Source organism: Mugil cephalus, chromosome 22 (genome assembly GCF_022458985.1).
Source record: "Mugil cephalus isolate CIBA_MC_2020 chromosome 22, CIBA_Mcephalus_1.1, whole genome shotgun sequence".
NCBI lineage: Eukaryota > Metazoa > Chordata > Actinopteri > Mugiliformes > Mugilidae > Mugil > Mugil cephalus.
Window position 1 is genome coordinate 426,779 of NC_061791.1, and position 22,392 is coordinate 449,170.

Genomic DNA, 22,392 nt, shown 5'->3' on the forward strand with positions numbered 1-22,392 from the left:
GGTAATAAATAGATTAATTATGTGCAAATATTCAGTTTGTTCTGTTCATTGTTTTAGTTTCACCTCAAATTAAAGACATTTAAAATAATCATGTAGCTTTAAAAGGTGAAATACTATAAACATGTAAATATTAAGACAAATACTAAATCATTATAGGAAACATATTTTATATATTTACTAATAAGATGCAGTTTTATTAGTTTTTTTTATTATAAAAAACATTTGGTAAAATTTTATAAATTCAATAAAAGGTTGAATGTTTCATGTCCAGATCCTTAGAAAAAAATTTATTTATTTAAGATTTTTTTTTTCTGCTCAACTTTTACAAATCAAATCAAAGTAGAACAGATTAATTTTCTCCAGGTTCAATTAAATAAAAAATATTGAAATATAAACAGTAAACTTATATCAACATCTTATATGTGGAAAATATGTATTTTTATTAATATAAAGTTGGTGTTTTAAAGCTATATTATTTAAAGATGTTTTTCTTAAACTTTCAGATCATTAAAAACTAAGTTTTATTTTTTTCTGCTCAAACATCAAACTAGAACAAATTATTCTTCACTCCAGAAATAATCTACAGACTGAATTAAATAAAAATTAATTATAACAATAAGAACGTTTTAAACTGTCCTTTATATATTTATATGAAATATATTAATACAAAGGTTCATTTGGTGAATTTAAATTATAAAAACATTTTCATGTTCAGATTCTGGATAAAAGCAAAATAAACAAGTTCTAGTTTTTAAATAAGTTTTCAAAACAGTTTTAATCATTTTTAATTCAAAACATAACAAAATAAAATCAACTCTTTTTTTTTCCTGTTTTCTTTTTATTTTTTTCAACAAACAAGAATCTTTTATCAAAACAAACTTCATGTCAACAAACACATGAGATCTGAGACACGGACGCTTCACAGGAATAAAGTCAGGAATAAAGTCTGTCTCCTGCCTCGAGTCCGTCAGAAACAATTAAAAGAAAAAGAAAAATAAAAGCTTTCAATCAGAGTGAAGGGGGGACACCTGGACCTGGACCTGGACCTGGACCTGGACCTGGGGGGCCTCCCCACGTGGTCCAGGGCCTAATGTTTGTCTGGAGGGAGGGGGGCATTAATAAGACAGTACAGGGTTTAAGGGGGGGCCGGGGGGAGTCTGTGGGGGCTCATTTCTTGGTCTTGGGTGCGGGTCTGTAGGTGCCCACCACCACCGCGTGGTCCCTCTCATACGGCTCCAGCGTCAGCTGCTCCTGCGGCTTCATGTTCTCGGCCCCCATCTTCTTGACCTCCGAGGCGAACACGGCCTCCGGGGCCGCGGTGGAGTCGATGCAGTTCGCCTTGATGGAGATCACGAAGTGGCCCCCGTTCTTCAGGAAGTTGTGGGCGTTCAGCGCCACGATCCTGGTCTGGTCCGGCTGCGCCACGTCGGCGAAGATCACGTCCACCATGCCCACCAGCATGCGGTACTTGTGCGGGTGCCGCGCGTCCTCGATGATCGGGATGATGTTGGTGCGTTTCTTGGCCACGTTGAGGAGGTCGCGGCCCGAGCGGTGCGAGAACTCCACGGCGTACACGAGCCCGTCCGGACCCACGATGTCCGACACGTGGGACACGGTGGTGCCGGAGGCGGCCCCCAGGTACATGACCTTAGCCCCGGGCTTGATGTGGATCTGGTCCACCCCCCCTAAGATGGCTGCGGCCAGTTTGGAGCGGAACGGGTTCCACGCTCTGTACTCGATCTTCGTGTCGCCCTCCTCCACGCTCATCCGCTTCTCCCCGTACACGGACTCCCCCACCACCATGTTCTTGGTGACCAGGGCGTCCTCCTTCCCCCTGCAGATGAACACCCCCTCGTGTCTGTGGGGCTCGATCAGGACCTTCTTGCCTCCTCCGAAGCCTCCGCGGCCGCCGCCTCGGCCGCCGCCGCGGCCTCTCGGGGTCCCTCTGCCGCCTCCTCGGCCCCGGAATCCTCCACCGTCCGGGGACCTGAAGCTTCCTCCTCTCCCCCCTCTGAAGCCTCCTCGTCCGCCCCGGTCTCCGAAGCCTCCTCGGTCTCCGAAGCCTCCTCGGCCGCCGCGGCCTCCTCGTCCTCCCCGGTCACCACGCGGAGTGAATCCCGGCCTCATGTTTTCTGAAGCGAAGTGAAAAAACAAACCGAACCTCTGGAGCTCCTCGCTTCTCTGAGCAGAGACGAGACGTGCGGACCACGTGTGGGACTTCTAGAGCTCAGCTTCCGGTCTCCACTTCCTGGTTCCGTTCCGTTTTTTTTTTTAAATAAATAATCTTTATATGAAGCACAGCCCAGTCACAAAACAAACAATTAATAAATAAATATTTATTAAATTAAAAACGTTTCCTAACTACAAGTAATTTATGTAGTAGGACATTCTGAAGTTTTTTTTAAGCTTCCTGGTTCACAACTCAGTGACAAAAGTGACAAAAGCAAACAGCTTTACATTTACATACATTATACATAACACTATAAATAAATAAATAAATAAATAATACATTTTAAATTAAAAATGTAACTCAACGTTTCCAGTCTCCCGTAAACGTGCTGGTTCTTCTTTAAATTTAATTTAATTTTTATATATAAAACACAACTCACTCACAAACACATATAACTTTACAAATACACGAATAATAATAAAAACGAAGCTTTGTTGAATTATAATCTTTAACTACCTAAAAGCAATTTGAACGTTTTCGATCTACTTTATTTTATTTTATTATTATTATTTTTTTTACTTCATTGAAAAATAGAACGGATCACAAAAGTAAGAAAAAATAAAAGGTGAAATCATTTCGCTGAAAATGTAAAGACAAAATTAAATGATATAAAGTCAGTTTCCGGTTTCCGGTCTCCTCGTGTGAGCGGCGCCGAACAGAGACGATTACGTCATCCTTTGTCTTAAACAAAGAGTGCACTAGTTTGTAAACACGGTGTAAACCGGCGGGAACATCCCGCATGGGCGGAGCAGTGTTCGCCGCTGTGTGACGCGGGATTGTGTCACCAGGTAGAAAAATGCGATCGCGTGAACTTGTCAATGTTTATTTAAGTGAATTTACAATTTTATTCGCAGTTTATTGGGTCATAAATACAGATGCAGCCGTGTTTTATGTTTAAATATCCTCAGCGGGATCCTCCGTCATTTAAAACAGGCGAACCGAGGCGGTAAAACGGTTACTAATCTCCACCCTCCCTCCTCCGGGCGGGCGGGGACTCTCCGCCTCTCACACAACACGTAGCAGCTATGCTAACAGGGGTGCGTCTGATTTATAAAGCCGTGTGGCCCCGGAGGACAAGATAAGATAAGATAAGCGGGTACAAACTTTATTAAGAAACACACAACTTCATCTATTAATGAGTCTCTTAAAACACAAATGTTTTTCCAAAGAGTTTATAAATCCAGAGTCTTAGTTTCTTTCATATTAGAGAAATGTCTCGTAGTTTTAATGTGTTGATTTACCTCATTTATGAAGACGGAGAGGAAACAAATACAGGGTTTATGTAATTAATAAGTATTATTTACTTTTCAAACAGTTTAATATTTAAAACCTGGATCCAAACTGACGGAGGGTGATGCAGGACCTCTCTCCCCCTCTCTCCCCCTCTCTCCCCCCGTATGTTCTATATTAAACTGAGCCCAGAGCTATTTATAAATATGCATCATTATTAACATGTTCCGTTCAGTGTTAATGTTAAACTGTTCAGATACAGGTTTTATTTCAGACATGAAGCTGATAAAATGCAGTTTATTTGTGTTTATTTGTGTTTATTATTTACCGCGGGGGGGGGGGGGGGGGGGGGGGGGGGGGGTGCGGTGCTCTGGCCCTTTAAGGCTCCGTGTTGTTCCCGGAAGTGCGAGGGGTGTTTCCAGCTGATCCACACAACAGAGGGACCGGAGTCTCCCTCTACCCTGGATCTGGACCCGGACCCGGACCCGGATCAGAACAGCGGCTCTACAGGAGTTTAACCCGGGATAAATCAGAGGAAGATCCGAGGGGGGGTCCTCTCCTCCTCCTCCTCCTCCTCCTCCTCCTCCTCCTCCTCCGCCTCCTCCTCCGTTTAGCCGTGAACCAGCCCGGACTGTCATGGTCCCAGCGCGGAGATGGCGTCCTTCCCCGGTTTGTGTAAGGCCGTCGGGCCAGTGTCGGAGGAGGAGAACGGAGACGTGGACGGGTCCCTGCTCCAGATGCTTCAGGCCATTTCCGACGAGCGGAGCCGCCTGAGCAGCCGCCAGGAGATCAGCGGCATCGGTGAGTTACGGCCCAGGCCCGGGGCTCGGTCCCGGGGCTCGGTCCCGGACCCGGACCCAAGGGGGATCCGGTCCGGTTCAGGGGTCCGTGGGGACACGTCTTCACCGGGTCCGTGTCCCCGTTTCTTTTCTATCTGACACGTTGGTTCCTGAGAAACTGATTCACTGGTTTGATTTAAAGCATCAACAACCAAACAAAGTGTCTCAGACTCTTTAGACAAGTGGCCTGGAGCATCCAGAGCAGCCTGGGGGAGGGACCTGGACCGGGACCTGGGACAGAACCAGGACTAGAACCTGGACCAGGACCTGGACCAGGACCAGGTCCAGGACCTGGTCCAGAACCTGAAACAGACGTAGAACCTGGACCAGACCTAGAACCAGACATGAACCAGACCTAGACCTAGAACCAGACCTAAATCTAGACCAGACCTAAATCTAGACCTAAACCTAGACCCAGACCTAGAACCAGACCCAGACCTAGAACCTGGACCAGACCTAGACCTAGAACCAGACCCAGAACCAGACCCAGACCTAGAACCAGACTTGAACCAGAACCAGACCAGAACCAGACCTAGACCTAGAACCAGACCCAGACCTAGAACCAGACTTAGAACCAGGAGCAGCTCAGACACGAATCTAAATCAAACTGAACTAAAATAAAGATAAATATTCATCTGACCCGTTTCCTGCTGATAAAACCAAAGTTCCTCAAAGTTTGAATCTTTATCAGAAAAACGCGTCATCTGTGAATTCTTATCTCAGTTGTTCTGTTTTTATTCTATTTATTTATTGTTCTGCATATTTCTGATTGAATCCAGTGACTTCACATCCACCAGTTAATAAATCAGGCTGAATAAATAAATCATATAAATAAATCCAGTAAATGAAAAGTTAAACCTGCTCAAACTAAACTGATCTGGTCTCGTTCTGAAGACGAGAAGTTTCTGTCTCCGAGTCTCAGACGAAGTCGGTTCCAGAGCTCAGACGGGTTCAGACCAGTTTCACCTGAGACCAGTGGGTTAATGGACTTTAGCTGATTTATCCTGTAACATGTTTAAAGGGAGAAAAGTCCACACGGAGACAGATGAAGTGAGACGTGTCCTTCTGTTCGTCCCTCAGTCACATCTGAACTCAAAGTCTCATGAGTTTCTTCTTGTTCTGTTTGAACCGACGTGTTCAACATTAAATAAAAGGAGCAGAATTCATGGTCAGACTCTGCTGAGGTTTAGAAACTAAACTCTGTCTCTGATCTGTTCGTATTCACACATGTGAACTGTTCTTCTTAAATCAGCCTTTTTGTGAATGGAGTTCATCAGGCAGCAAAGTTACTGATTCTGTGTCAAACTAAAGCCTGAGATCAGATTAAAGGTTCGTTCATTTACTACGGACGAGTTTTCTGATTAAACAGTTTAAAAATACAAATAATTCTACGAATGTTTGACTCTTTAAATATTTCAGAAACACACAGGCCAAACACACAGATCTGTGACACATTCACAGATTTTACTGGATTTCTGAGGTTTAACCTCGTTCTCAGGTTTAATTAAACCTAAAGTCTGAGTCTGGTCCATGAACCAGGTTTATGTAGGTCAGAGTCCAGAGACGTTGGTCCCCTCTGGACGTCTCCTCTGGACGTGTCTCCTCTGGACGTGTCCTCTGGACGTGTCCTCTGGACGTGTCCCCTCTGGACGTCCCCTCTGGACGTCCCCTCTGGACGTGTCCCCTCTGGACGTCCCCTCTGGACGTGTCCCCCCTGGACGTGTCCCCTGGACGTCCCCTCTGGACGTGTCCCCCCTGGACGTGTCCTCTGGACGCTGTGTAGAGTCTGATCCTCTGTTTTCCGTCGCCTTTAAAGTGTCAGAGCTTCACAGTCACATTCAGACCAAATAAAACACGACGTTCATTTTATAGACGCGTTATTTTAGTTCATCCATGAAATAATAATAATAAATGAATAAATAAATCCGTCTGCAGAATGAAACCACTGGACTCCATCTCTGTTCACGCTCATTTCTGAGGAGCTGTGACATTTAATAAAACAGTAAAGACTCATTATTTTAATAATGATCTTTTATTGGTGGACGTTTGTCCTCGTTTCCGTTGAATTAGTCCCTCTCTCTGCTTTACCTGCACCAGCTACAGGTAAACGTTGGATTAAACACTGAACTCATTTTTTAAAATAGTTTTCGTGACTCTCACGGTCCCGTGGGACGTCTTCACGAAGCGGTTGTCATGGCAACTGGTGGTCTCCATGATGTCACATCCTGTTTCTATAGCGTCAAATAAGGAACTGAAATTAAACTACGTTCATCAACATTATATTAACAACCTGAAATTTCCATTATAAGAAAAACTATTTGACGCGTTTGTCAGTGTTTTAGTTTGGCCCAAGTCCCGCCCACTAACATGGAGGGGGAGGAGCTTATGACCTATACTGCAGCCTCCAGCCACCAGGGGGAGCTGGACTCTGAGCGCCGGCTCCTCTGCAGTGACTCAGTAATAATCCGTGTTCTCACCAAGGTCACGGCTCAAACTCTGAACCCAGAAACGAAACATGAAGCCGAACGTCTGGAAACAAATTTCACTGAAGCTTCGGCCTCTTGTTTCCTCCCGTGATCTGAGGAGCAGGTTTTATTCCTGGTAGAAACGTTCTCTGCGCTGCAGTGGTTCAGGTTTAATTACCTCCTGCTGCTATAAATAAAGAGGCTTCGTGGATCAGATCTGAGGCCTCTTTACAAACGCTGCTGAATATTTAATGTGACCATATTTAATGTCTGGTTTAACCACAGCGTCGTCTACGTGCACATATGTGTCGGTTCGTCCACCGCGGGACGTCTCCAACAGAAGGACGTCTCAGCGGGACGCCGCCCATCTGTTTACATTCAGCGTCGCATAATTAACATGAATGAGAGGAAGTGGCTCCGAACACACAAGTTTATACACGGAAATATATATTTAATATATATAATATATGTTACAACTTATTTAACGTCTGAAACAGATCAAAAGAAATAAATCCCAAGGTTCTTATTAGAAGTTGTTGTTGGTGTTTAGATTCTAGTGGTAACCAGTGAGGTTCTAGAGGCCTCTGATGAGGTTCTGTTGGTGAATAAGGTTCTAGAGGCCTCTGATGAGGTTCTGTTGGTGAATACGGTTCTAGTCTCTAGAGTCCATGAGGAAGGTTCCAGGTTGATGCAGGGTCAGGGCAGGTTATCAGTTCTTCCACCAAAACGACCCAGTAGCATCGAAGCTGCACCACTGCAGTCGGTCCTTGTTGGACCCAGAACCGTGGTTCTTCGTGGATTTGGCTGCTCAGGGTCCAGATTATTTCAGTTCTACAGAGAAAACATCATCAAACACGAAGGAACCTCGAGGGTGAAGAACTCTGTGTTTTCACGGCGTCGTCTCCTCAACACGACGCGTCAGTGACTCCATTGTGTAAAAGGCTGCTAGGCTAGGCTAGGCTAGGCTAGGCTAACTGTGTCCATCACACTTTAAAAACCCAGAGAACGTTTGTCCTTCGAGTTTCAAAAACGTGTTTTACTGTGTGAAACGTCTTCAGAAAGTCTCCACAGACCTGATGGAGGCAGTGGATCCGTCACCTGCTGGAACTTAACACTAAGTAAACTAAGACGAAATTCAGTGTGTTTGTTCTAAGAGATTTCACTTGTATTCTACCAAAATTTTGTAATCTATGCGTCCGTCAGAGGAAGGTTTTCAGAAATCATTAATCCACCCGGAGCAAGAAGTGGTTCAGAGATAAAACTAGAACCTGGAACTTCATCTACGTCCTAGTTCCTCCAGGGAAAATCTCAAAGAGGAACCGATTTCCACAAAAAGTTTCTGTTTAATTGACAAAGGTTCCAACCAGGATCTTTGTCTGTGTTTCCTTTAGTCCCACAGACGCTAATCGGCCGTTAGATGGTTCCTACTCACTAAAGAGTGAATGTGGGTGTGTTTGTCACTAATGAAGGTTCTTGGATGGTTCTGTTTTCCTCCTGCAGCGTCTTGTGCCAACATGTTTGCAGGAAGAGGAACTGATGCACAGGTTCTGTTTTCTTGGCGAAGCTGCAAACATGCGACGGAGAACAGGTTTTACTGGTTGTAGTTTGAGGCCGATGATAATCAGGATGGATTTATTCACCACTGAGTCCCATCAGTGGAACCTTTAGTCCTCAGAGCGAAGCTACTGGAGAACTGATGTTATTTGTTCCTGGACTTTAGTTCTAGTTAAAGAAAATCTGAAGAAGCTTCTGTGTCTCAACATAAAAGAGTTAATCTTTTAGTCCCGGATCCAAACTGAGGAACGTTTTCCAGGAGGTCGACGTTCTGACCTGTTTTAGTTCACGTTCACATTCGTCACCATGTGCTGTTTTTAGGTCCAGATTCAGATGTTCCAGTAGATCAGAGCTAAAGGACTCCAGGTTCTGTGGTTCTTCTTTTATTTCGTGAACTCGAATTAAAAAGAGGAAACGTGGATGAGTCAGTGCTGACGTGAGGAAACGAGTTCCTGTAGAGAGTTAAATCCTTCATACGGAGAAAAAACACCCTGAGTCTGGATCACATGGTTAGAACATAGAACATCCACGGGTCATAACCGTGTGTCTGTAGGGTCTTGTGGTTCTTTAGGAGGTTCTTGTAAGGTACTAGGTTCTGTAAGGTTCTGAAGCTCAGTAGGAAGGTTGTGATGTCTTGGATCATGGTTTTACTTTCCTTGGCCTTTAGATGGTTCTAGTGGAACTTCAGGAGGTTCTTCTTGTCATGAAAGAAGTGACGAGGTTCTTTGTGGTTATAATTTGTGATAGGAAGAATTTTAAAGGGGTGTCTAGAGGTTTTTAGGTGGTTCTGTTGGCCGAGTTTTTAGAGCATCTCGTTAGGTTCTTGTGGTGATGGAGAAGGTTGTAGAAGAACGTTGGGAGGTTTCAGTGGTTCTAACTCTTTACGTGATATTAAATCATTAAATTATTAAATCATTAAATGATTTAATCAGGTCTAGATTGAAGCTGATGAGGTTGAAGTTAAACTGGTTTTATTAATTAATAAAACTATGTTAAATAGTTACGTCGTCACCATTAACAGAGAACCTTCGTATTTTTTCTACTTTTCTTTCCATAAATCTTTTAATTCTCTTCAGTCCTGATCAGTTTGATTAAGTTCTGACTTTTGATCCATTTTATCTCTGAACAAACAAACAAACACAAATTAAACTCTGAGGGGAAGTTAAACTGGTCCTCAGCTCCTCCTCAGCTCCTCCTCAGCTCCTCCTCAGCTCCTCCTCAGCTCCTCCTCAGTTCATCCCCCGGCCGCCCCGGCGACCGTCGCTAAGCTACGGTCGTCCAGGTGTGAGGTGATGGAGGATACTGATGTGTCCCCCTGTCTCCCTGTGTCCCCGTCCTCCAGGCTGCTTTAAGGACGACCGCATCGTCTTCTGGACCTGGATGTTCTCCACCTACTTCATGGAGAAGTTGGCGCCGCGTCAGGACGACATGTTGTTCTACGTCCGCAGGAAACTGGCCTACGTCAGCCCGGACGCCTCCGAGGGCAAGAAGGTACTAGTACTAGTACTACTACTACTAGTACTAATACTTCTACTACTAATACTACTACTGATAATATCACTGCTACTACTACCAATACTACTAATAATACCAGACGCCTCCGAGGGCAAGAAGGTACTAGTACTAGTACTGATACCACTGTTACTGATCCTGAAAGGAAGATGTGTAGTTGTCGTGGTGACGGATGTGTGGTGGTCGTCGTTGTCGTGGTGACGTATGTATGGTCGTTGTCGTGGTAACGGATGTCCTCTGTCCAGGTGGAGGTGGAAGTCTACAGGAGAGACTCCAAGAAGCTTCCAGGACTCGGAGACCCCGACATAGACTGGGAGGAGAGTGTCTACCTGAACCTGATCCTGCAGAAGGTCCACGTCTCACCTGTCCCACCTGTCCCACCTGTCTCACCTGTCCTCTGTCTCCCCTGTCTAACCTGTCCCCTCTGTCCCCTGTCTCCTACAGCTGGACTACGTGGTCACATGTGCCGTCTGCACGCGCTCAGATGGAGGAGACATCCACATCCACAAGAAGAAGTGTCAGGTAGGAGGACGCCGTCTTCCTCTCCTCGTCCCCCTCGTCCTCTCAGTCCCTTCGTCTTGGTCACCTCGTCTTCTTCTCTGGTGTCTCCCGACAGGAAGTCTTTGCGTCCCCCAGTAAACACGCCATGGACAGTAAAGGGGAGGAGTCTAAGATGAGCTACCCCAACATCTTCTTCATGATCGACAACTTCGAGGAGGTGAGACACTCAGCGCCCAGAGACACGTCCCCTCAGAGACACGTCCTCACAGAGACATGTCCTCCTCAGAGACATGTCCCCAAAGAGACATGTTTCCCCAAAGACATGTCCTCACAGAGACATGTCCCCCTCAGATAGAGACATGTCTCTCGTCTTGTCGACCAGAAGCTAAAGAACTGAGATCAATGGTTTAACAGAGAAGAAGAATGAATGAGTGAATGAAAGTCATCCTGTCATGTAGTCATTCATCCTGTCCCCCTGTCCCCCTGTCCCCCTGTCCTCCTGTGTCCGTGTCCAGGTGTTCAGTGACATGACGGTTGGGGAGGGGGAGATGGTTTGTGTGGAGCTCGTCGCCAGCGACAAAACTAAAACGTTCCAGGGCGTCATCTTCCAGGGCTCGATCCGCTACGAGGCCCTGAAGAAGGTCTACGACAACCGGGTGAGGAGGGGGAGGAGAGGGGGGAGGGTCTGGTTCTCTATTTTACATATTCTATATTTCTATATTTCTATTGGTCTGTATTCGTGTGTGTTGCTGGTGCAGGTTAGCGTAGCGGCTAAGATGGCTCAGAGAATGTCCTTCGGTTTCTACAAGTACAACAACATGGAGTTTGTGCGGATGAAGGGGCCTCAGGGGAAGGGACACGCTGAGATGGCCGTGAGCCGCGTCCCCACCGGGGACACGTCCCCCTGCGGCACCGAGGAAGACCCGGCGTCCCCCATGCACGAGAGGGTGAGGACAGCTTAGGGCCCGGTCCAGGATCCGGTCCAGGATCTGGTCCAAGGCAACAAAAACCTCCCTCTTCCTTCCTCAATTAATTAATCACTTAATTGATTAATTAATTGATTAATTAATTCTTTGAGTGTGAGTGTTTCTTATAAATCCACCGTATTAATTGGTCGTGATGTTGGTCCTGACTCTGGGCGTAAAGGTCTCAGATGGACAGTAGCAGGACGTTTGTGTCTTGTCTTGGGGACGTCGTTACCATGTGACCGGGGCTAAAACAGGTGTGGTCTCCCAGGTGACGTCGTTCAGCACCCCCCCCACCCCCGAGAGGAACCGGCCCTCCTTCTTCTCGCCCTCCCTCAGACGCAAAGTTCCCAGGAACCGGATCGCAGAGATGAAGAAGTCTCACTCGGCCAACGACAGCGAGGAGTTCTTCAGGGAGGAGGAGGACGAGGGTAACGCACGGACCCACTACGTCCTCCACGTTGTGTTTGTGTTCATGTTGTGTTCATGTTGTGTTCATGTTGTGTTCATGCTGTTTTCCTCTCAGACCTCCACACGACCACCAACCTTCGCTCCCGCTCGCTGTCGGGAACCGGACGCTCTCTGGTCGGATCGTGGCTCAAACTGAACCGGGCTGAAGATTATTTCCTGCTCTACTCTCACCTGACCTACGTCACGCTGCCGCTGCATCGCATCACCACAGGTCAGAGGTCACACAGGTCACCTCAGGTCAGAGGTCACCACAGGTCAGAGGTCACTACAGGTCACTACAGGTCAGAGGTCACACAGGTCACTACAGGTCACTACAGGTCAGAGGTCACACAGGTCACTACAGGTCACCACAGGTCAGAGGTCACTACAGGTCAGAGGTCACTACAGGTCAGAGGTCACTACAGGTCACACAGGTCACTACAGGTCACTACAGGTCACCACAGGTCAGAGGTCCCACAGGTCACCACAGGTCAGAGGTCACCACAGGTCAGAGGTCACTACAGGTCACTACAGGTCACTACAGGTCAGAGGTCACACAGGTCACTACAGGTCACTACAGGTCAGAGGTCACACAGGTCACTACAGGTCACTACAGGTCACTACAGGTCACCACAGGTCAGAGGTCACTACAGGTCAGAGGTCACCAGATGGTATCTTAGTCTTTCACTATATTTCCATTATTATTCACATTAATAATCGAGCATGTGATTAAAAACCAGAGTAGGCCGCAGCCATTAGCATATGCTAAGCTAGCTAACTTTAAACAGCTGCTTCATTTACATATGTGGGAAAAAAAGAAGAAAGGAATTAAACTGAGGAACCAAAATATTACATCTTCAAATTCATGTTTTTATACATCAGTAACAACCTGAAAACTAACAACAACAACAATGAGTAAACGCAGCGTCTCTAGATAGAACACAACATATTATTATATACACAACATCTACACAAACTACACATGAGGGAACACCAGTTCCTCAGTGTTGTAGTTGTTGAGTTTATTCATTTTCTAGCCGTTATTTATTTATTAGTCGCCACCAAAGGAAACATCACATCACAGGGATATTTACAAACAAGACAAAACAAGACACACAAACACCAAAACATCAACGGTTAAACTACGACTAACACCAGTAATAAACTGTTACCGTGGTTACGGTCCGTATGGGGGGGGACCACAGGGAAGCCGACTGGGGCCTTTGCTGTTCTCTGTCTACAGCGCTGGGCTTCGTCTTGTTGTTTCGTTTCTAACGTGTTGTGTTGTTGTGTTGTTGTTGTTGTTGTTGTTGTTGTTGTTGTCGTGGTCGTGCACAGACATCGTGGAGGTGAGGCAGAAGCCGATCCTGATGACATAGCAGAGCCGGACTCCCTCAGACCATCACCACAACCAAGTGCCTCCTGCATCAGGCCACCGAGACCCCAGCGGCGCCCCCCGGTGTCCAGACGGAGGCGCTGCCTGTCCATCCGTCCGTCCGTCCGTCCGTCTGTCAGAGAGACCAAGAACCAACCAGCCATTCGAGAAGTGCCTCCTCTTCTGCTCCAGGTCGTCTCCACGGAAACGTGGACCACACGGACCTTTTGGCTGAACTCTGACCAGGAAGTCGAGGGAAGTGAAGAATGTTTGTTTCCTGTAAATATTCTGCTGCTTTTTACTCACAGAGACGCCTTGACCCAAGGTTGAGCTTTTAAAAAGACACGTCCGTCTGTCCTGTCCCCGTCCCCCGTCCCCCGTCCCCGTCCCCGTCCCCTGTCCCCTGTCCCCGTCCCCGTCCCCCCGTCCCTGTCCCCCGTCCCCCGTCCCCGTCCCCGTCCCCCCGTCAGGTTTTAGAGCCGCTCTGTGTTTTAGTGTCGGGTCACATCAGCTGTTTTTTCTTTCTTTCTTTCTTTCTTTGTTTTTGTATTTTAAAACAGAAAACGATCGACTAATGAGTTCATTTATAGTCACAATAAAATATGAAAATATTAACTTATGTACAACTGTTCATTTATCTCATGTCTCATTTTAAATTAGTCGTAGAAGCAGAAGAATAAGAAGCTCAGTTTATAACCAGTTTAGTCTGAATTACTGAGAAAAATCTGGTTTTATTTGTTAGAAACACTAAAACACAGAAATTACAATAAAAAAATGTAAATTTACAAGAAAACTTTGTCAACGTTGTGAATTTTATTTTCACAATTTAACATTTATAAAAGAAAATGTCGGTGGTTTGGAATTAATTTAAAAAATCTCAACTTTATTCAAGTAAAAGAAATAATCTGAGTGAAAGTTCATTCATTTAATAAAAACAAATTCTTTCACAGTTTAAACGTCTGAGACAATAATTTATTTATAAAACTACAAATGATTCGAATCAAATGAACAAAAAATTTAAAGTATTTCACAATTTAATTCTAAAACAGATTCATTTATTTTCACCAAGAATCATAAAATGAAAACGTCTTGTTCACGTTTAGTTTTGTTCTCAGATATTTTCCGTGTGATATCGAACAGGAAACAGTTTTAATTCATTTATTGACTTCCTGTCGTTTCCAGACGTGAAAATAAAAAGTGAGGATGATTTTAAAGGGAATCAGGTTTAAATCTTAAGTCTCATCTGAAACATCCGTTTAAAAGAGAAAGACTTTGTTTTTATGCATTAATTTATCATCATATAAAAAGTTTCTGATGTTTAATTTAACTAATGTGACGACAAGAGTTTTTTTTTTTATTTTGCTTTGACTCGAGGTTAAATATTTGTTTTTTATTGTGTTTTATTGTGATTAGTTTTTATTTCCTGAGCTGATTCTTATTGGATGGAACAAATATGAAAGTATTTTATTTCTGGACGAGTCGTTTAAAGTTGCTCTGAAGAACCTGGAGGATATTTTCTGGTTGAAGCCGTCGTCGATCAAAGTGTTTTTCTATTCTCGGTGTTTCTATCTCCAGTCGAATGTATCAGCTGATTCCTGTGAACCTCACGCTTTGTTATTGTGCATGTTCTTCCTTCTGTTGCTCACTCTCACTCTCTGTACATTTATTTATTCAAATACACGTTAGCAGGAAACTTTAAAACACAGCCTCCTGTTTTCTGTCGTATGGCGCCACCTGCTGGATTCACCTGGATTCACCTCCAACTCATTTATATTATTTAATGTCTGAGAGGAGGAAGAGAAGAGGGGAGGAGGGAGAGAAGGGAGAGAAGGGGGAGGGAGGGGGAGAAGGGGGGAGGGGGGGGTCTCCTCTGGATCTTGGTCCTGAGTTAAAGACGAGATCAGTTGTTTTTGTTTCGTTGTTTCTTTCCTTTTATTCTCCAATAAACGTCTTTTACAAATGTTTGAGACAGGGACAGCTGCCCCCACCCCCACCCAGAGGCTCCACCCACCCGCCCAGAGGCTCCACCCCCCACCCAGAGGCTCCACCCACCCGCCCAGAGGCTCCACCCACCCGGGGGCCACACTAAAGGACACTTGGAAAAAGACAACAGAGTGAAGTGGGTGCGTTTGATTCGTTCACAGGGTCCAGATCCACCGCGAGTGTTTCCTCAGTAAAACCAAATCATCTGACCCTGTTTCTGACCCCCCCTTAAAAAAAAACAATAATAACAGAGCTGGGGGGTGAGGAGGAGGAGGAGGATTAAATTAAAACCGTCAGACTGCTGGTGGGGGGGCGGAGGAGACGTAAATGTTTAAAATCTTTCACAGTATGACGACCAGATTCTAGCAGAGTGGAGACGACGTGAGGACGAGGACGAGGGGACGAGGACGATGGGATGAGGGGGTTCAGCCTTTCTTCTTCTTGTCCTCCAGCGTCTGGTGGAGCTCGTCGGCGTCCTCGGCCGTCTTGACCCGGACCAGGAGGGGGACGGGGGCGCTGGGGTTCTTGTCGTCCACGGGCGGGTTCGGGACGCACACGACCATCACGTTGTTCTTCCCGACCCGAGAGCACGGCATGGAGGACGGCACCAGGACGTTCAGCAGGATGTTCCCTGCAGGACGGACGCTCGTTAGTGACCATTAACACGCTAATTAACACAGCCCCGCCCCCTGCCCCGCCCCCAGCGGGTCACCTTACCCAGGTTGGTGTCGGCGCGGATGATCAGCTGAGTCTTTCCGTCGCTCGTCTCTTTCAGGTGCAGCGTTCCAACTCCTTTCTCTTTGAACTCCGACTCCTTCTTATAGAACAGTTTACACCTGAGACAAAATGCTGGTCAGGACCTTAAATCACACGTTTTCTCAATGGACTCTGGCTGAGAGGACGGGACCTACTTCTTGGAGTAGAACGCGTCGTCCTCCTTCACCTCCTTGACTTCAGGTTTGGGCGGCTCCTCCGACTCCTCGTCTCCGTTCTCATCTACAGAAAATACGACTTTTAATTTAAATAATCTAGAAACACCACGAGAAAAATCAGTTTAAATAAATTCAGAAAGACTTTAAGTCTGTAAGGAACCTGCTGTCTCATCATTAAAACTAAATCTTTTTTAATTTGAAAGTATTTAGGGTTTAACTTGTTTATTATCATGAAGGACTCAGAGAGTTATTATTATTAAGAGTCGGGTGCTTTTCTAAAGTGAATATGAACATAAAGAATCAATGTTCACTTCACCAGAGTCCATTCAAAAAACAAGAGATTTAAGCAGAAGCTGTTAATCAATCACTTCTGTAATAAACTGAATGTAACAGGTACCAAGCTTTTATAAATCTGAACTCGTACATCTAATCGTGTCTAATGTGAAAGGTTTTGTGAGCGGGTCTCTGACCTGCCGGCTTCGGGTCCTGGGCTTTGGTTCCACCGAAGGACAACGCAGGAGCAGAACCTGGAGCTCCGAACAGGGAGGAGGTCTGGCTGGAGGAGGAGGAGGAGAAGGAGAAGCTGGGGGGGGTGGACTTGGACCCCAAGGAGCCCAGAACCGAGCTGTCCACCTTCTGGCCGAAGTTGAAGGTGGCGGCGGGCGGGACGGGGGCGGAGTCGTCTGTGGGCTTCTTGCTGAAGGAGAAGGAGGCGGGAGGAGCTGAGGAGGAGCTGGAGGAGGAGGACGGGGCAGGAGGGGGGGCGGCCGTGGGCTTCTTGTCGTCCGAGCCTCCGTCTGAGGCGGCGGCCCCGTAGCGCTGCTCGATGCTGGACAGGTGGCGCTCGTAGTCCCTGAAGATGGGGTTCAGGTCGCACAGAGGGTTGTCGTTGACGTGTTTGGTGATCCAGTCCCTCACCGAGCAGTTCAGCGCCGTCAGCTGCCGGCTGTACTCCTTATTACTGCTGCTGCTGCTACTACTACTACTACTACTACTACCAGTACTACTACTGGTACTAGTACTGGTACTGCTGAGGCTCAGGGAGGCGCCGTTGGTCTGTTTGGTGGCGTCCGTGTTGGAGGAGGAGGATGATGACGAAGGCCCGTTGAACGTTAGACCTGAGACAAAGATGATGAAAGATTAGACATGAAAAATAAAAACCAACCTTAGCCTCCTTAGCTCTATAGCTGCATGGATGGAAGTGAAGCTTCAACACGTCTGAGACCAAACGTTTGTTAAAGTTTGTCTGGACTTCACCTCTAAAGATGCAACAAGATGGAAACACCTGGAATTAGACTCAACATCTGACCACACATAGCATTAGCATTAGCATTAGCGTAGCATTTTATTAAAGGACCAGAGATGTAGAATCTGTGATGAGACAGACCCAACGACTCTGGTTTATTAGGATCAGGATTCATTTATTTCTGATTTATATGATTTAAATCAATGTTCTGTTGAACTAACACGTCGCTAAAGAAGATGAAACAGTTTATTTATCCTGAGAGAAAATCCAGGTTATTTCATCACAGAGAATATGAATAATAATGAGTCTAGTTCTAGGTTCATCACAGCTGAAATAATTAATAACAGACTGAATCTAAACCACAGAGACTCTGATGAAGCTACGATGTTCAGTGTTTATTAGCTTCAACATCAACTAGAACAACAACTTCCTCAAACAAACATGTTTATATGACGTAAAAGAGTTTTACTTCTTCTTTCAGGTCACATTAGTTACTAATGTGTGTTTGATGTGTGTATTTGTTGTGTGTGTTTGTATATATGTGTGTGTTATATGTGTGTATTATGTGTTGTGTTATATATGTGTGTGTTATATATATGTGTGTATTATATGTGTGTATTATGTGTTGTGTTATATATGTGTGTGTTATATGTGTGTATTATGTGTTGTGTTATATATATGTGTGTGTTATATGTGTGTATTATGTGTTGTGTTATATGTGTGTGTTATGTGTTGTGTTATATATGTGTGTGTTATGTGTGTGTATTATGTGTGTGTCTCACCCGTCGGCGTGGTCATGCCGGGGGAAGCGAAGCCTCTGAATGAAGGAGCGCTGCTGCTGCTGCTGCTGCTGCTGCTGCTGTTGCCGTTGGCGATGCCTCCGAGGCCTTTGAAGCCTCCTCCTCCGTTACCGAAGCCTGAGAAGGAGGCGGGAGAAGATCCTCCGCTCGATGCAGCCAGAGAAAAACCTTTAAAGCCTTTAAACGCGGCTCCGCTCTCACCCTGAACACACACACACACACACACACACACACACACACACACACACACACACACACACACACACACACACACACACAGTCCTGGTGTCAGCGTCAGGGACACGGACTCATTTAATCACACGTAAACCGGTTCCTACCTCTGCTCCTGTGTTTCTGCGTTTGGCCTTTTTTATCGCCCGGTTCTTCAGAACATCTTCACTCGCTAGTGAGAACGTTCCAGCCTGAAGGAGGAGGAGGAACATCAGCTGATCTCCATCATTAAACACACGGAATAAAGGAGGTTCCTCAGGACTCACCTCCTCTCCCTCCTCCTCCTGATCCCAGTTCCTGTCCGTCAGCTCTTTGTCCGCGATCCTCTTCGCCATCCCACCAGCCCTGCAACACAACCGGACCGGATCAGGACCAGCCCTGCAACACAACCGGACCAGCCCTGCAACACAACCGGACCAGGATCAGGACCAGCCCTGCAACACAACCGGACCAGGATCAGGACCAGCCCTGCAACACAACCGGACCAGGATCAGGACCAGCCCTGCAACACAACCGGACCGGATCAGGACCAGCCCTGCAACACAACCGGACCGGATCAGGACCAGCCCTGCAACACAACCAGACCAGGATCAGGACCAGAATCAGATCAGATCAGGACCAGGATCAAGACCAGGATCAAGACCAGGATCAAGACCAGGATCAAGATCAGATCAGGACCAGGACCAGGACCAGGACCAGAATCAGATCAGATCAGATCAGGATCAGGATCAGGATCAGGATCAGGACCAGGACCAGGACCAGGATCAGGATCAGGATCAGATCAGATCAGATCAGATCAGGACCAGGACCAGACCAGGACCAGACCAGGACCTTAAATGTGGATCCACTGGTTGAGCAGTAGGTGTGTGTGGAATTCTCCCAGCATGCCGTGCGTGGTGTTAAGGTCACTGTGTTTCCTCTGTCCCGTATGTAGAACCTCAGACATGATCCAGGTCCCGTTAAACCAGATTAATGATCCTGTTTCTACTTTATTTACATCAGAAACTGGTGTAAATAATGAACTGACAGTCAGTGAACGTCACATTCTACAGTGACTTTTATTGGTTTACTTATTAATTTAAACGTAAAGACTCAGGGTTGAAGTATAAATCAATGTTGCTACTTAATTCACTTTATTTCCTAATAAAACGCAGATATTTAGTCACTATCACAGTAATAATTTATCAACAAATACACGACAACTACAAAATGAAAGAATGAAACAGTGGCTTCATTCTTACAGCTGAACCCTGGTTTTTAGATTATTAACACACACAGTAAACACACCTGTTGATATTAACCCAGCTCCTTGTTAATTGATTCATTTATCTCCATTCAAACACATGAACACATGAATCCAGGTGAGTTACTCAGCGGTTCGGTAACTTCACGGAGTTAGCGCTTCTTTTCCGGGTACCAACAACCAGAGCCTCCGCTCAGATAAAGATGATTAACCTTTAAATGTTTAATTAATTAGACTAAGTGTGTGAACGAGCTGTTTATTGACGCTAAACGTCCTGCTAACGTGTTTATTCCGGTGTTCAGGTGTTTAGCCGGTGAGGCCCGAACATTAGCAGTTAGCTCCTCTAGCTTTCCGCTCTGGATATTTTTTTAGTAAAACGTGAAGTTAACGTACGATTTTTGGACCGTAAATTCCAACCTCTGCCTCCGAGTGACTCCTCGAGAGCTCCGGGAAACACAGACCGTCTCAGAATCGGTAGAAAACGAGCTTCACGGGTAACGGCGGCGTGTAGTTTCAAACGAGCCGTTCAAGCCGCCATTTTACATAGCGGTGTCTCCGCTTCTCGGACATGCGCAGCAGGCACGGCGACTCTCACCCTGGGAGTTGTAGTCCATAGCGGAAGTGATTTATTTATTTATTTTTAATATGCGTAAATATGCGTTTATTAATTTCCACATATTCACCCCCTTATCCATTCATCCTTTCATTCCTCCGCTACTTATACATAATCAATCATCCATTCATCCATCTACTCATTCACTCATTCATTCAGTCAGGTCATAAATATACTTAACTAAGCATATTCATCCATTCATTCATTCATATGTATCAACACTTCCACCCATTTTCACACACCTTCATATTCATTCATTCTTTCATTTTTTGTACATTCATTCGTTCGTTTATTCATTCATTCGTTCATGGGACATATCCTTCTTACCCATTAATCATTTAATTAATTCACTAATTCCACGCAATCATTCAATCATTCATTCATTCATCCATTAGCTCTGACATTAGCCGTGAATGAAGCTGTTAGCATGTCTCTGTAGCGTTGGTACGTTAGCTAAACCATGTAAACATTCAGGTATGACTTAGGCAGTTGTGCTATCATGCTAACGATGTTTCAGACAGAATCATATTCATTTACTTTATCTTAATATTACATTTTCATTGGTTAGCTTCCATGCTACGTGGTCCACTGACTAGATATGTTGGATTCTAATGAGCTACGAATATGAGAAGTGACTTAACATTGAAATTAAAGTAGATTCTAGGTAAAATAAGTGGATTCTTTTAATTTATTCTCATGCTTCAGTAGAAGAATTGAGTCCAAACTAAGTCTTCAGCTGAAACTAAGCAGGGAGTCATCGTATAGGTCAGTCAGAGTCTTTTGCTCCTGCTTTGATTCGTCCACCGTCCTCCCTGCTTCAGCCTTTTAGTTTCCGTTTCCCGTCCGTGGCTCTGACAGTAGGAACCAGGACCAGCAGGACGCCTGCGGGGACGGATCGGGGGTAAAATGGTGCAGAGTTGGCAGCAGATGGCTCGTCTCCAAGCCGGCGCTGCCAACCAGGAACAGGTGCTGCAGAGAGAAGGAAGCCGAGGCCGGTGGAGGCAGCAGGAGACCCCCGACCAGCTGGCGAGGAGACGGTGCAGAGAGCTGGCAGCAGAAAAGACAGAAAACCTGTTTAATGCAGGAGGACGAGGAAGCCCAGAGAACGAGAGGAACCGACGGAGGCAGAGCACGTTCTGGAAGAGTTTCAGGAAACAGGTGGAACGCACTAAAAACGCTAATATAGCCACGAATAAACCCAAATAAACCGAAATAAACCGAAATAAACTGAAGTAAACTGAAGTAAACTGAAGTAATTCTCTCAGCAACTTCATCCACACACACACACACACACACATATATATATCATGATTAATGTGACGAACGACTGTGAACGTGTAATGTGGACAAATGTTGGTTAAAAAAAGACACAAAAAGTTGTTCAGTTGTTTCAAAATTAATAGAGATAAAAAAATATAATAATGAGATTTAATCGCAACTTATCAAAATAAATCCACAGCCAACCTGAGATTAATCTGATTAACAATTCTTATCTTTTGACACCACTTATACTGATATATACACTTTACTCCATTTATCTTTCATCATCTGCCCCTTTATTTATTCTCTGATGATTTAAATGTGGAATCTAATGGAACTGACTGAATCTAACATGTATTTTCTACATGTTCTGATTTAATTTCCTTCGTCTCCTTTTTATATTTCAGCGTCAATTATTATCACCAAGGATTTGAATTTCATTTTAAATTGAATCCATCTTCAGTTCTACAGTTAGGTTATTTAGATGAGGACAGGAGACGCCCCGACTCAGAGCTGGACATTAGTTTATTTACAGATCCACTTCTTTGTAATGAGTAGGTCAGAACCTAAAATCGTGTCTTTTCTGAATGGACCCTGGTGTGGCTGTGATGGATGTGAGAGGATGAAATCATTTTATTTAATGTGGTTAATGTTTCACACGTTTCCTCTCTAATCACCCGTTCAGCTCATAGATCTACGCATCAATTAGACGTCTGCAAATGGAGACGTGTAATTAGGTTGGATTAATTGACTGGCCCGGTGACAAATTAAGGAGGAAGCAGAACTGATGTTTGTTAACGATCCCAAACGTCTGCAATTAGCAGGAAACCTCCAACACAGGCTCCCTTTGCTTTGGGCTTAAAACCTCTGCTTTTTAAATGGACTTCTGCACAAAACAACCGCGACTTTTAGTGGCACAAATAAACTAACAACCCATCATCCATCATCCATCCATCCATCCAT

At 45.3% G+C, this 22,392-nt stretch overlaps 3 protein-coding genes across 4 annotated transcripts; 1 reads left to right on the forward strand and 2 right to left on the reverse strand.

The window, feature by feature from the left end:
• Positions 1–815: 815 nt before the first annotated feature.
• On the reverse strand, positions 816–4,098 carry LOC124999816 (rRNA 2'-O-methyltransferase fibrillarin-like). The gene is made up of 2 exons (XM_047574903.1): positions 4,023–4,098; positions 816–2,087 (listed from the first exon to the last, which is right to left on the reverse strand). The coding sequence occupies exons 1-2, from the start codon at positions 4,096–4,098 to the stop codon at positions 1,168–1,170; spliced, it is 996 nt and encodes a 331-aa protein (XP_047430859.1). The 3' UTR covers positions 816–1,167.
• A 15-nt stretch (positions 4,099–4,113) lies between these two features.
• On the forward strand, positions 4,114–14,822 carry kiaa0930 (uncharacterized protein KIAA0930 homolog). Its single transcript, XM_047574902.1, has 10 exons — positions 4,114–4,261; positions 9,661–9,809; positions 10,076–10,180; positions 10,275–10,352; positions 10,447–10,548; positions 10,847–10,987; positions 11,090–11,278; positions 11,568–11,727; positions 11,823–11,978; positions 13,085–14,822. The coding sequence occupies exons 1-10, from the start codon at positions 4,114–4,116 to the stop codon at positions 13,123–13,125; spliced, it is 1,269 nt and encodes a 422-aa protein (XP_047430858.1). The 3' UTR covers positions 13,126–14,822.
• A 206-nt stretch (positions 14,823–15,028) lies between these two features.
• Positions 15,029–20,122, reverse strand: nup50 (nucleoporin 50). 2 transcript variants are annotated; one of them, XM_047574899.1, is made up of 8 exons: positions 19,950–20,122; positions 18,580–18,658; positions 18,421–18,504; positions 18,065–18,284; positions 16,507–17,154; positions 16,016–16,100; positions 15,822–15,940; positions 15,029–15,735 (listed from the first exon to the last, which is right to left on the reverse strand). In XM_047574899.1, exons 2-8 carry the CDS (start codon positions 18,646–18,648, stop codon positions 15,530–15,532), a joined length of 1,431 nt encoding a protein of 476 aa, XP_047430855.1. In that variant the 5' UTR covers positions 18,649–18,658; positions 19,950–20,122; the 3' UTR covers positions 15,029–15,529. The 2 variants fall into 2 exon arrangements, with proteins under 2 accessions (XP_047430855.1, XP_047430857.1); XM_047574901.1 differs by having other exon boundaries at positions 18,580–18,691.
• Positions 20,123–22,392: the final 2,270 nt, after the last annotated feature.